General features: G+C 39.1%; 1 protein-coding gene across 6 annotated transcripts in view; it reads right to left on the bottom strand.

Annotated features, from left to right (window-relative positions):
- Window positions 1-1,063: 1,063 nt before the first annotated feature.
- Window positions 1,064-14,847, bottom strand: part of TRA2A (transformer 2 alpha homolog) — a 54,003-nt gene continuing 40,219 nt past the window's right edge. For all 6 annotated transcript variants that reach the window (XM_007066171.4, XM_037890539.2, XM_043541058.1 and 3 more), the window contains 4 exons: window positions 3,750-3,865; window positions 3,082-3,198; window positions 2,219-2,286; window positions 1,064-2,015 (listed from right to left, as the gene is read on the bottom strand). In XM_007066171.4, the coding sequence (XP_007066233.4) occupies window positions 2,005-2,015; window positions 2,219-2,286; window positions 3,082-3,198; window positions 3,750-3,865 (312 nt within the window). In that variant the 3' untranslated portion in view covers window positions 1,064-2,004. The remainder of the gene's footprint in view (window positions 2,016-2,218; window positions 2,287-3,081; window positions 3,199-3,749; window positions 3,866-14,847) is intronic.

Genomic DNA, 14,847 nt, shown 5'->3' with positions numbered 1-14,847 from the left:
TGCATAAAAATGGCACCTTCTATGTCTATTGTGGTCCTGCCCCAAAGCCACTGATCAAGGCCTCCTTATGCTAGGACTGGTAATGCATAACCATTATGCTCAGAAAAACTTACAACCAAAGCTCACTGAAAACAACCAATCCCTGATTAATGTCAGGTCTGCTTACTTTAGTAACAATACTTTTTACAGCTTTACTCTTGTTACCCTGTAGAATTAACACAGCTACTGGATATGGATTTGATTCCTTGTGCATAAGAATTATTCCATTGTTACACCAATGCAAGTGCAATGAGAGTTTCACAGGTGTCACTGAACACAAATCTCTACTTCCTTTTCCTGGGGCACCCTCCCCCCCCACCTCAGTAAAAGGGGTTTATTACTTTATTTCTTCACAGCAGAGTTAGGCTTAATTCCATTTTTTAAAATTGCTTTGAGAGTCTCAGTTAAAGCACTATACACATACAAATAACTATTACTGTGGGAAGTTTTGATGGCTTGGGAATTAAAAGGAGAGCTAATTTCAGCCCAAAGTTTAAAAGTCAAAACCCTAAAATATGTAGTTAAAAATGCAATACAAATATTTTGAACATTCCTCCTCCATGCTGTTGCGTCCAAAAATTTTGCTAGTGAACAAGATCATGTAAATGAGGGAAACTATTTTTATTTTCTAAATTTTGTCAATCATTTGGGATGGTTTCTTTGGAGACATTTACTTCAAATTGGTAAACCTTTCTGCATGTGACCAGAGATCCAGCTGTGCATATGTTTTATAAATCTAAAACTGAATGAAATGCAAAAAGAAATGAAGTAAATTAACTTCCACAGTTAATTAGTAATAGTTAAGTTTAATTAGTTGATAGTGAAAAAGTTAGCAAGGAATACTAAGTCAATATAAATAAAGTGTAATCTAAATCTAGTCATGGGAGCTGGATGATTCAGAAGATTCTTGGAATATGGATCTTCTCCATCTCTAACTCACTGGTTAGAATTTAGCCCATAGTAGCAGTAGTATTTTTTATTACCGGATGACATGTAAATGCAGAATAAAAGACATGAAAATCCATTACAGTGTAATTAACTTTATTTTGAGGAAGAAGTTTATATGTAACTGTAATTTTTCTATCCATACCAGCAACTCCAGAAGGACTGAAAACTAGAACTTCCTTAACCATCATTGTAATACCAACATGAGTTTGTATGAACAGCAAATTATATAACTAATTGCTATGTTCAATAAATATTTTTTCTCCTGCACTGATTAAGGGGAAACACTACTTTGAGTTCAATTAAAAAAATCAGTTAGATTTGTATGGTTTTAACTTAAAATGTTATCCACTGTGCAGCAGTCTAGAAACTTTTCATCTATAAAACACAACTTTTATCTTCAGTGTACAAGAATCTGTTTTTCCAAAGAAGTTAAACCAAATATGAAAATTTGCTATCACTTTAATATTTTACACTCAAAGCAATTTAACCAAAAAAAACCTGTCGGGTTCATGACTATCTAGTGAAATTTGTCATTACAGAAAAGGTTTGGAGACGTTACTTATTTTTCAAAATTAACAACCAAGCATTAACAGAAAGATTAACAAGTTATTTTTTGGAAACACAGGTTTATATTAAAGTAGCTGAGTGCGTATATTACACACAACATGCAAGCTTTAAAAAACATCAATGCTCTCTTCTCCTCATTAGATTAGCCAGGAGTACAACTGTTTTAAAAACAAAAACAAAATGACTTACAAAATGTAGTAACACTTTGGGATTTCTATTTAGTTTTGCTTAAGATGTTTAACTACACAAAACTACAACAATTACGATTTTAAGAGTATTACAATAAAAGGGGGTGGAAAACAGCAATACTTCAACTGAAAATATGTATCTTCTAAATGAACCAAAGATCTTATAAGAGAGATTTGAGGGGAAAGGAGGGGGAGACCAAAGGGAAGCTAAGGGCAGAACTTTATTTAAAAATCATGTCCACAACTGTAATTCTTCCGTTCTTCAGTAGCGTCCTGGAAAAAGATAACAATATTACTATAAAAATCATGTACATTTAAACATTCAAACTTGCAATAGCAGAACTTACACCAAGGTGAATTTTCTGTTGCCACATTCAAAATTTCTCATTCATCACGAGTCTATTTTCCATTAAAACTAACAAATCAAGTCCAGATGCACTAGCATGGTTCAATACGAACTATTTACATATACTTACTTGGGCTATAGGAGCGGGATCTTGACCGTGATCGGTATCGGCTATAATAAGGTGAAGGTGATCGTCTCCTTTAAAGAGAATATAGAAGTTGTAGCTTTGTTATGAAAGTGTCTTTATACAATCACTTCTATATGATGACAGTTGTTCCCTTGACAGTGGAAGATCGGACTGTATGGTTGATTTAAATCTGACCTGGCAGAGACTCACAATGAAATATTTAAGGAGCTTCCTAGCTTCTCTATTCCAAGTATGGTATTTAAACTTATGAGTTTATTTAGAATATGTTTATTATCCTATATGGTGCTCCGAAGTGTGCACAGCACTTCTGCAGACATGTAGAAACAAGTCCTTACCCCAAAGAACTTAGTTAAACTATACAACTTTGACAAAGGAGAAAGATTTTTAAATGGATTTGACCTCATGCTTAACCATTCCTTTAGCGGCTTTTACTTTCAATATGACATTTTCCATTTTGTTTTAGTATTTCCCTTTAATTATATTTGCACCCCTGCCTATTTACATCCATTCTTATTAACTTGGGCTCAGATCTTTTTTCTCCTCCTCCCGATTATGAAACCTCACCTTTTTATTACATTAGCCTTTCCTCCAACTCCCTACTAACATTATTTCCCTTTCTCCCCCCTTATTCCTCTAGAAATTAGTATGTGGACTGCTGAATGTGTTATTTAGTTGACATAACTGTATTAGTAAGGCTACAAGGCTTGCTTTTGCTGATCTCTCTCCTAGGGGTCACTTGAAATTTAAGGACACCAGATATGTATGAGAGTCGCAAGTCTCCCCATAGCAACTACCTTGATTAAAAAAATTAAAATGAAAGAATCAGAATTAATCCAACTTGTTACCTGTACCGGTAGTCATATTCTTCATATCTGTCATATCCTCTATCATATCCCCTGTCGTAATAGGAATCACGACGACGACCTGCTCCTCCACCACCACCGCCGCCGCCACCTCCGCTGCTATTTACAAAAAGGAACAAAATGGAAGCACAGAAATCTGCATTCTTTCTTGTGAATTTTAAGTTCTCTAAAATGATCTTCAGCATCCTCAAGTGACAACTACTCCCTGTACACTTTCTGTCTCAGACTCAGTAGATTCCACATTTTAAAAAAATCACTAAGTGCATTAATTGACCAGAGTGGTGGTGGTGTGTGTGTGTGTGTGGGGGGGGGGGGTTAGACATTTAAAGAGCCCTGGAACAATTCCCCCCCCCCCCCATCTTGTTTATTTTTAATATATTCTTCACCCAGTAAGCTCTTGGGCTATAAAAGATGTTCACCTTAAGTAAAAATACCATACTAAAAGAGGGTTTAATAGTGTACCTCAGGATCAACTGCAACAAACCCAGCCACCCTACATTAGAGATAAGGGAAAGCTTAAAAAAGGCAGACGACTGAAATCCTCACAAGAAATACATTGCTGGTAGTGTCTGCAGTTCAATCAGAGTTCAAACATTTAGTTTAACTCGATCTGAGGGCCGTTCATAGAGAATGAAGAGTCAATTCCTTACTGGGTTGGCCTGCCCATGTAGATGCCCGGGGTGGGGGTGTGCGCTCTCTTGGTGATGGAGTAATCCACGCGAATCCTCCTGCCGTCCAGCTCCATGCCATTTGCATGTTCCATCGCCTGCAGGGGAGACAGGGGCCCGGCCATTAGCTCGCGAGCTGTTACACCGCTTAATGAATAGGAGATAAAATGAGCGCTTCGCTTCTCAGTACGCGGCGCAAGCCCTGAACAAACGGGCTCTAGTCAGGCTGGTTACTAGCGCCCCGCTGTGGCGAGCAGCGCGTCTCGCCCGCCGACATGCCCGTCGCAGGCGCAGTGTTGCAGCGCTGCCTGCACTGGGGCGCTGGAGTTACGTGACACGCGATCCCTGTGCTAGCCATTAACATACTGACGCTTTCCCCAGACTTCGACATTTAGCCAACAAAAAAGTTAACAGGCAGCAAAGCAGCTTCCCCTGCAAACTGCATCCTTCCGAGCGCCTGCTCCGACGCGGAGGCGACGGGCTCATTGAGAAGCCGCGCACACAGTGGCTTCCTACGGGGTGCATATGGCCGCATTACTGCTAGTCGGCTGCCATTTCATGCGCTCTCTGCCTCCTGCCATCTCCCTTACAAGGACCTACTCCAGCAGAGCTTAATAAAATGGCGGGTTTAGCCTACATGGATACCTAATTACAACCTTCCTCCCCACTCGCACTCTGTGCGGCTCGCTAAACCGATACACATCGGGGACTGTGCTGGAAGGTTGCGCCCCCAGACAGGGTTGAAACCCGCGCACGCACTCATTCACTGGCCCCCTGCGACTCTGAGTTTTGAATCAATATAATGGCCCCCTAGCCCTATTCCAAATCATGCAAACTGGAATTCAAAGGGGCATAACACACTTTAAAGAGTTACGTGAATATAATTAAGACTTCAGTCAGAGAGATCAGAGTTAACCGCTATTATTTAAATATATTTATTAGGTTACAATTAAGTGCTACTTGCAATAAGCAGCAATTTCTGGCCCCTTCCATCTAAGGGCGTTCTCAGCTGCTAACAGGTCTTTGGGCAATCAGTTCATACTAACAATTAGTTTACCTTATTTAGATTGTATTTTCCTTCTTCTATGTGAGCTAAATAGAGTTTTATTAAAATTAGCATACCAAATTGTGTTCCCATTTTATGGATTTTAAGTTAAATATCACACACCACACAAAAGCTTTCTTGTAAATGATACACAAAGCATTCTCTTTTACAGACACTAAAATTGTAACCTTTAAAACAAAATTAGATTAAGAAACGGTTCCTTTTCAAGCCCCCTTTTTAGCCAACAATTTTATAATTTAATGTTAAAATCAATGCAATAGGAATCTACAAGACACCACCACATGGTCACTGTTCATATCCCTACCAAACTGGAAATAACACAATTCTCCACTAACCAATTTAATCCCACTTAGTTTGCTCTTTTATAATGCTGTTTATATCTAGACTATATTGCCACCTAGTGATATCTATTCAAACTCAAAAATAGCTAGATTTAGTAAACTGAATAGCAGAGCAAAACCATAAGGGGATAATGAGCAAGATCTCAATCTTTCAACACTACACTTAAACATATAAATACAAGGTTTTGAAGTGGTTGCATACCCATAATCTTTTAAACTACTCCTATAATGCCATAAAATAAATATGCTGTTCACCAAAGATGCGCTAAGATATAAAAAAGCAACTGGCTACAGAATACCCTAGACCTCAACAGGATTCTCAACTGGTGTCATTTTGACCATAGGCATCTTAGAAACTTGATAAAGTGAAATTAGGTATAAAAGGTGGGGTTATTTTATATTGCAGTGGAAGATGTTTTAAAATCTCAGGAACATGAGCCAGCAATTTTGGTCAAGTCTTACAAAGCAAATATGGCGGAAGTGACAGCCAGTTCACAAATACAGACTTCTGATTGAGGTTTTTGTTTAACTGAAGAACTAACTCTACAGGAAAAGGAACTTCTAATTCAAACAGTCCCTTCCCTTTCAGGGAGAAGTCAGCCTTGAAGATGATCCATTTTGAGAGCTTTTATATACCAGCAACATACCTAAGACACTCAAACCTTATTTGCCAGTTAACTGGAAGAACGTCTTAGAACTACCATTAAGATAGGTACCTATGTATCTAAAGAGTGTAATTTTAGTGTCATATTTTGACCCAAAATATTCATAAACTGTTTCCCCAAAAAACACTACACTTTAATATAAAGATTATACAGTTTAATTTTTAATTCCAGAGCTCTTCAGAAAATCCAACTGGCCTGCTTAGTGTCCCAAATAAATGTTTATCAAAAAACAAAACACCAAGACCCCAAAACTCCCACGTAAAACACAAAACTAAAAGAGTTGAACTGTCAGCATCATGGTCAGGATTTTTAAAATAATTTTAAAGCAATTTCCTTTTTTACCTATGTGTATTACAGTTTGTATAGACATCTATTTACCCAACAGGCAAGAACAATGGGGCCTAGATTTTTTTTAAAATGTAATTTAAGTCAAATAATTTTTATAACCTGATCCCACCTTCAGCCACTAGCAATTCTTCTTAATGATGCGCTGTACTATTCTTAACAGCACAAAGCAACAAACAGAGAAATCCATGCAATGATAGTTCATGGACTGCTTTTGGCATCTAAGGATCATTGCAAAATGACTCAACGAAGGCCACTTTGAAAATCTGCTTCCATTTCCTGCTTCTAAATGGTCCACAGATGAAAGTGTCTTAAATTTGCACAGACATTATTGTCAGGGACACACATTAAGAATGCTAATAACTTTTGATATTGTTTGCATTTCTGTATCTCAAACACATCAGTTATGGTTATTTTGTATTTGTATGCAAAGCGTATATTTACTACTTACTGTAAAGTATATAAAAAAATGTTTAAAATGTTAACTTGCCTAGGAAAAGTTTCCCATAGTTAATTAAATTCTTTAAACACATTTGTAGCAAATATATTTTCAAACAGGATTGCACATCCATACGGCAGAGTCTCAGAAATTCAGTTTTTAATCAAAAGGGAGGAAAACAGTATTGATTTGAATGTCTATAACAGATGCCCAAAATTTATAATAGATGCCCAAATTTAAGAAGAAAATTATTAAAGTTTAATTTTGGTTTTAAGCATCACTGTTTACTACCTTTCAGAGGCATAATATGTTTTCCCCTGTTGATTTTGTTCTTTTCTATTTGAACACTGATTTTCTCCACAATGCCTGAATGTTTCTAGTGGACCTGAAATCACCATGGCTTTTATAAGATGATGTAACAGACAACTCTTCTACAGAAAGAAGTTTTAGTAGTTTACTTATGTAGATTACATGGGCAAAACTTGGTAAGTCACCATCTTCACAGAGGAAGAAAGAGTGGAAGCATATGAACACTGGTAACCACACGTGAATCCTTCAATTCTAAATGATCTTAAACATGGAACAGCTTAGTAGCTGTTTAAAGCCTTACAGCTGTTCAGTGGGCTATTAACTTTAAGTTGGTAGTTTGTGTAGATCTTTGTGGACTGGTATACCACCTTTCCCCTAGGTGACAATGGCCAAGGATTCAACAGGCAGAGAATCAACTGCTCTTTCATCCCCCTAGAACAGAGGTTTCCAAACAGTGGTATGCATAACCCTGGGGATACATGGGAGAAATTGTGCAAGGGTGGATTTTATTTATTATTTTATTTATTGCATTTTCATAATAAACTAATCAAAGCTTTAAAACTGTGGGAATTTGTTATATAAAATACAGTAGTTAATTTACTCCAAGATGCACCAAAGAGAACACAGATACATTGATGTACAGAGCCCTCACCGCCAATCATCCTACAGCATGGGTTCAGTTGCCCAGTAACTGTCCAGTCTAACTGAGCTCAGAATTTAGTGAGGGTTTGGTTTTTTTGTGGTTATATATGTCACACTATAAATATATCTGTACAAAACAGTGAAATATGGACAGATGGCTAAAGACAGGTAGTGTTTAGAACACAAAAATTATCAGTGATGAGAAGGTTAGAGGTACGCAGGCAGCTGGTAGATCTGGAAGGGGGTATGTAATAACAAAAGTTTGGGAACTTCTGCCTTAGAAAAAAACAACCCAGGGGAGGATTGAGGCATATAGGAGGGCTTACGTCATCTGTGTGTGTTGGACTTATTTGGCAGATACAGGATTTCACTTCGTAGAGCTGTCGATATCTTTCATGAGGCCTAAAGTCCCCGAAAATAATTGTGGCAATTACATGATGGGTTTTAAATAAGAGATACAACCCAAACTGCAAACAGATCAAACATTAAAGGCCTTTATTTGACAGTCTCTTATTAATTGCTATGTACAGCTTCAAGAATTTGTGAAACCAATGAAGCAGACCAAGCATACTTAGTAATTTACTAATTCAAATGTAAAAGTAATACCCTTTGTGATATAGGAGGGCCAGGGAGCAGTAGGAGAGTGCTAGAGGGGAAATATATAAGCTCAAGGGTAATTAAGGCATAGTTCCCTGTAGACTAGGGAAGGTGGCTGCAGGTTAATTGGAGCACCTGCAGTCAATTAAGGCCCTGTTAGGAACCTAATAACCCCCCCCCACCACCACCCCATCAGGCAGTCAGGGAGAAGGAGGAAGGAGAAAGGACTGGAGCTTGGAGGTGTGTTGAGAGGTTTGGAAGACTTGAGAACTGAAGCAAGGGACACCCTGCCCAGCAGGACAGGGAGACTCCCTTCCCCCCAGCATCTAAGGACCAAGGGTAACCCCACCTAAGGGGGACGAGGGTAAGAAACCCACAGGGGTTGAAAGGGGCTGGGACTCAGAGCGAGGAGCAAACCCAGACCCCTCCCCTGCTTCCCTCCTCTACCACCTTCCCAGGCTAGTAGAGGGGCCCTCGGCACCCAATGCAGGGCAAAGGGTGGCATTTTAGCTCCCCACCAAGAAAAGCACAGGACCCACCAGACTAAAATCAGACATCTTGCCACACCTTACACACTGTAAAAATGTTTTAAATAAAAAAGCTTCCAGCTACAACTTCTAAATAGTAGTCAATGACTTTTGGGACACATTCAAATATTTCTACATATATTTATTTTCAGTATTTCTTCACGAAGAACTGAGATTACTTGCATGGAAAGACTTTCTACTAAGTCATTGGCTTCTGTTACCTATTTCTTACCTGAAGTCCTTCCTATGTCATAATCACTTCCACAAAAAACAATTGTGATGCAATGGACAGCATTAAAACATGTGATAGGACTACACAGTCACAATGAATGAATTAAACTAAAGCTTTTATGAAACCAATATATTGTTTAATACCTAATTCAGATCAGAATAAAAAATGCAAACAAATTAATCATGTAAAAATAGCTTTTTATACTGTAATCCGTGAAGCCTTACATTCAAGACTATTTCTTTATAAGACTCTCAGTCAGTTTCCTACTCTGGTGTAGGTATTTGTAATGTTAAACATGTTAGAAATTACAAGCAAGCCTGCATTTTACATATTTAAACATCCTGCTAAGAATCTGGGATCCTGCTTTTTAAAAAGCTTTAAAGAATTTACGAGTAGATAAATACAGGATAGAAAACAAAATTATTTTTAACTGGAATGCTTTTCTAATGTTTCTATGTTGTGTGTCAGCAATGTCAGGACATTTTACAATCAGCAAACATGTTTTTAAATAGTCATCCCATAAGTCCAAAACTCTTAATTTCTGCTGGTGCATTTTGTTCTCAAGAGTTCCTTCTGTATGATTTTTTTTTTGTGAACAATTTTTTTAAGCATTCACTGAATAATTTGTATGAGAATTTTCGAAGTCTGTAATAAACTATGTAAATTTATTTCTGAACACACCAACAAGCCAGCACTGTAGAGAGTAATTAGCACTGATAATTCATAACAGTGGTCTTAAGTAATGTAAATATTTGGTCAGAATTTTTTGTGATTTTTTTGGATTTAAGTTCATGTTTCAGTGCTTGGGAAAGGTGATGAACTGACTGCCCTTAAGTTCTCTATCTGCAGAACAAAACACAAAGTACGTCTAGCAACAATGTGAAGTTCATGCTTTATTAATGTGTTATGCTGATCCAGGGAAATTAATCTATAAAGGTCTAAAAAGCAGTGCAGTCTCTATGCCTACACAATCCTTGGTGCCTTTACTTAGACTGCCAAGAGTGTAAATTACCACCATTTCTAAAAGTAGTTTTATAAGATTAACAAAACTGGAAATTCCATACAACTGGCATTGATAAAACTGAAAATTTTCCATATAATTACCAATACCCTGAATTATCCAGTCTCTCACAGTTAGAAGTTTCCTGACCCATTACTAAACAAATACACAATGTTACAGATATTCTACTTAGGATTTTAGTGAGAAGGCATTCCACTTCCCCATATGTGCAGCACTGTTACTGAAAGGTGTTTTAGCTATGAGTGCAGTAGTAGTTTTTCCCACTGCTATATATATTCTTAGTCAACACAAAACATTCCTGAGGATGCATGTTTTTTACAATGGAAAAGTGAACCCCAAAACGCAACCAGGAAGTAGATGGATAGGTGAGAATGGGCTAGAATTCCATCAAGGTTTTTAAGTAACAATGCTGTAAATAAGTGGAGGTAGACTGATTTTTCATTAGAATTTTATGATGGAATGCCAATCCTGTGAATTATCTCCAAAGGGAGAAGATTACAGATGTGATAATCCCTTGTAATCAAATGCCATTCCTTAAACATCTCATTCTTTGAGACTGAGAAACTCAAGGAATATCAACGCAAGTGACCACACACTGCAACAGACAAGACAAAAACAAATCTCCAACTTTAAGTTTCTTAAGAAAATATGTGAGTGATAAAACATCTCCTTTCCTCTAAAAAGCACAATCAGACAGAACCTCAGAGACTGTGCCCTCAGAAACCATACTTGTTTTACAATTGATCTTACTCAAATAAACAACCTGGAAAGGACAAAAAAATACTCTAGCAGGTAGAATACTTCCGGTACCTCTGCTTTGAAAATAGCAACTGAAGACCAAACTGGACCCTTAAAGATTCTTAGTAACATTGTTTTGAAAAAGCATACAGGAAGGACCACGTGCAAACTTTGCATATATTTTGAAGCAAAACAGGTCTTAGGTTGGCAAGTGAAATAACCCAGCCTTATATAATAGCATGATAGTACAGGACTGCTAAAAGCTTATAGCAGCAAGAAATGCACTCAACACAGCCTTTGTAGTAATAGCAACACCTATTCAATTGGTGTTAGATAGAAGAATCTGGGTGGATTAAGGCTGTTCAACAGCTGATCTTTTGGAAACATTGGAATAAAACTGTGAAGTCATTTATTGCATCTATTGAAAACAAAGATGGGTTTTGTCAGTTGACCCCATGGTGTCTTGTAAGCTCAGCAAGTAGATCTTTACAGTACTCCACATGAGAGCTCTTTGGAAAGAAATTACTCGCTTTGTGAAGTAACTGGTTCTTTGAAATGTCTCCTCCTTCAGGTGCACATTCACCCCTCAAAGCCCTTGATCAGAGAAAGTTAGCAATGTCCATTCAGCCCATGCACATGCCCATGCCTCCTTGTTGCCCAGTACCAAGGCTACTGAGGGGCATGCAGGTAAATTGCCCTTTCCTCTCCACCCAAACAGGAATAGTCTGAAGCAGAGGGGAAGACGGGTGGGTAGTGGAGCACCCACAGAGAGAGACATCTCTAAGAACCCAGTGATGCTGGAACAGGAGAGGCAAGGGGGCCATAGCCCCACTACTTTTAAAAGTGGGAGGGCATAATAGCCATAAGGGCAAGCGACCTGGGGAGGGGGGAAGGCAGAGCCATGGCAGAGGGGACATAGGGGAAGGGGCCACAGTTCAGGCGCTGGTGGTCCCCCCACTTTTAGGGAGCTTCTGCCGCTCCTGAAATAACCAGTTACTGCACAAAGTAACCAACATCATCTTCTCTGAGAAGTGTCCCTATGAGTGCTCCACTTCAGGTAACTTCTGAGCAGTCTTCAGTGGAGGAGGGAGTTCAGAATAGAGTCCGGAACTGAAGACAATACTGCAGAACCAAGCCTGAACAGCATGGAGCAAGGCATAATATTTTGATAACGTATGTATTGAAGCCCATGTAGTAGCCCTACAATATTTCAGATACTAGTACACTCAATCAGTAATGCCACAGATGTTGCCTGAGATCTGGTTGAATGTGCTATTACCCTAAGGGGAAGGGGGGGGCGTGGATGAACACCCGCAGCATTGTAACGAGTGATAAATATATCTAGATATCCATCTTGATAGCCTATGAGTATCGAGAGCTGATTGAGAGATCGAGAACTGTGTGGATCTATTTGCAAAGGAAATAAAGAGCCTAAGTGTCGTCTTAAATTGCTTGGTCCCATCTAAGTAGAAGGCCAATGCCCTTCTGACATCTAGGGTATAGAAACAAAAATCCTGCAGAGAACTATGTAGCTTTGGAAAACACACTGATAGATGAATGACTTGAATACGGTGGAACTCTGACAGAACCTTAGATAAGAATTTAAGATGTGGATGTAAAGAGAACTTACCCTTAAAGACCAGTGTAAATGGGGGGTAGGGAAAGGGAATCTGCCATTTAGGATCCAGTCTCCGTAACCTTATGGCTGACGTGATGGCTACTAAAAAGGCTGTCTTCATAGACCAAAGCAACAGAGCAGGTTGCCACTGGTTCGAATAGAGGTCTCATAAGGTAAATGAGTACCAGACTGAGATCTCAGGTTGGGGCAGGGTTTCTAATCTGGAGACAGACATTCTTCAAACCTTTAATAAACCTAGACCACACTGCATGAGCAAATATGGAAAATCGTTCTAGCGGAGGATGAAAGGCTGATATTGCCTTAGTATATATCTGAACTCCTGTGGTACCAAATAGGGGATCAGTACTGATACAGTAGCGGAGGCCATGGTCGCCAAAGTAGATGGTACCACCAACTGTGGGCATACCGAAACAGAAGCTAATGGTGTGTGGTGCTGTTGCTTGCTGGTGCCGAATGCATGGGTACTGACAGCTGGGCTGAACTTGATGGTGCCAGTCCTGAGTCTCTGTGCTTGCCCTCCTTGCTGGTAGAAGGTACCAAGTCCTGATTGGACCTCTCTCTCTCCTTGGTGCTTCAGGACTTTACAGCCTCTCCAGTTCTGGATGAGGAGTCCTTCAATTCAGTGGTATCGAGTCAAGAGGTAGACCCTTCAAGACCATAGATCTCACCAGGGTCCTGGCATAGGGATGGATGAGCAGATTGAACGGACATTGTTAAGTAAAAATCTCCAGTCATGGGCTCAACAGGAGCACCCACAGGGACACCACTTGAAGAAGAGGAGCAGCTTTCCAACACCTCTATCTAGGTCCTGTTCAGTTGGAATGAGCGTAGTGTTATGCCATCTACTTTAGTTATGCCATGCAACAATAGAATCAAAAGCCAAAGTAAGGCTGAGGTTTGGCTTTTATCCATACTGGAGAGTGGCCATTAATTACTGCTACAAGGACTGCCTCTTTCTCAAGTCCTATCTAAAGTCTGACAGAAAAATTCAAGATGTCCACAGATATTAATTATATTTAATTTCGTACTGCCTACGAGACATACTCATGTACCAGGACCCCATTGACAGGCGCTCCATAAACACAGAACAAAAAAGAAGGTTCCTGCCCCAAGGAGCTTACAATCTAATTATATAGCAAGAGACAGAGGGTCACATGAGACAACATTCGCCAGCCTCACTGGCTACTGGTGTGCTGAGACCATAGCCCAACTGTTAAGCTTTTTGGGTGCATCATGGCATAGGAGAGTTTTAAGGACTGATCTGAAGGAGAACACTGAAGTGGTTTTGTGGATGTTTACAGGAAGCTCCTCCCAAGGGGCAGCATGGGAGAAAGCATGAAGGTCCTTGTTTGAAAATCTAACAAATGGGTAATGGAGGCTAGCATCATGAGGCAATCAGAGGCAGGAGTAAACATCTTGATAATGAGAATGATAGGGTGGGGCTATTAAGTGATGTTCAGTTTGGTTGTTACCACCTATGATGTTTTTACTTAAGTAGAGGGAGACTGGATAAGATATGGAGAGATGGCAGTTATGTGTACTCAGACATGTTGGATGGACCTAAATTCTACCGTGACAGAAATTTAGCACTCTGGTGAAAGACTGGAAATTCTGTAGCAGTTTCACACTGAAGGAGTATTTTACAGAATTAAATACAAGCACGTTAAATTCAATTCAATGTTGCACCATAATTATCAGTTTTTTAATCGGCTGCAGAATTTTGTACTGAAAATACAGAACTGCATTGTGGAAGCTGGAGACTATCAACGGTTAAGAGATAGCTGGGGCTTTTGGAAACTGGGAAAACAGTTTATGATTGTGAAATAAGCATAACAGCTAGATGTTTCTGCTAATGTGGTCAGCATCATTATAGTTAATAAGGCTGACACAAACTGTCATAATTAGTTTCCAGAATTAACACTCCATTGAGCAGGAAGATAATTCATACTTAGACCTACTGTTTCAAACTGTCTACACACTTAGGAAGACAACACGGAGACAGTTTACACTCATTTCATGTTCTCTTCATACCATGAGGGCTAGAAACTTTAAAATAAAATCTTAAATTTTGCTTAAGGTACGATCTGTGTAGCCAGTTACTCAGTAGCAGAAAACACAGGCACTAAATAACTCAAAAGCTGATCAGCTTTGCCAGGGTCACATTAAAAACTCAAAAGAATCTTACTGAAGTTTCAGACATGTCAGAATGCACATGAACCTGCTAATGGTCCAAAGAGAGACTTGTCTACTTTGGACTAGTTCATGAAAGACTAAAGCATAACTCCATATTGAACAGGAAAGTTCAGCTGTTTACATGGATTCACTGTAAGGGACACATGCTGGCATGCATGACTTCTACATATGGCAAGTAATTCCCAAAGGTATGTAAAAAAGTGCTCTGCTTCCAGTTACTTCAGCCAAACAAGAGGGAGCCTGGTCTAGTACTGTGGATATGAACTGTTCCCATCGAGAATCCAACCATCAATCACACTTCTTACTGCAATCCAAAATCCCACAAA

This window comes from Chelonia mydas, chromosome 2 (assembly GCF_015237465.2).
Source record: "Chelonia mydas isolate rCheMyd1 chromosome 2, rCheMyd1.pri.v2, whole genome shotgun sequence".
Classification (NCBI taxonomy): Eukaryota; Metazoa; Chordata; order Testudines; family Cheloniidae; genus Chelonia; species Chelonia mydas.
Note: the sequence above shows the minus strand (reverse complement) of the source record. Positions and strands in the feature narration are given on the sequence as shown.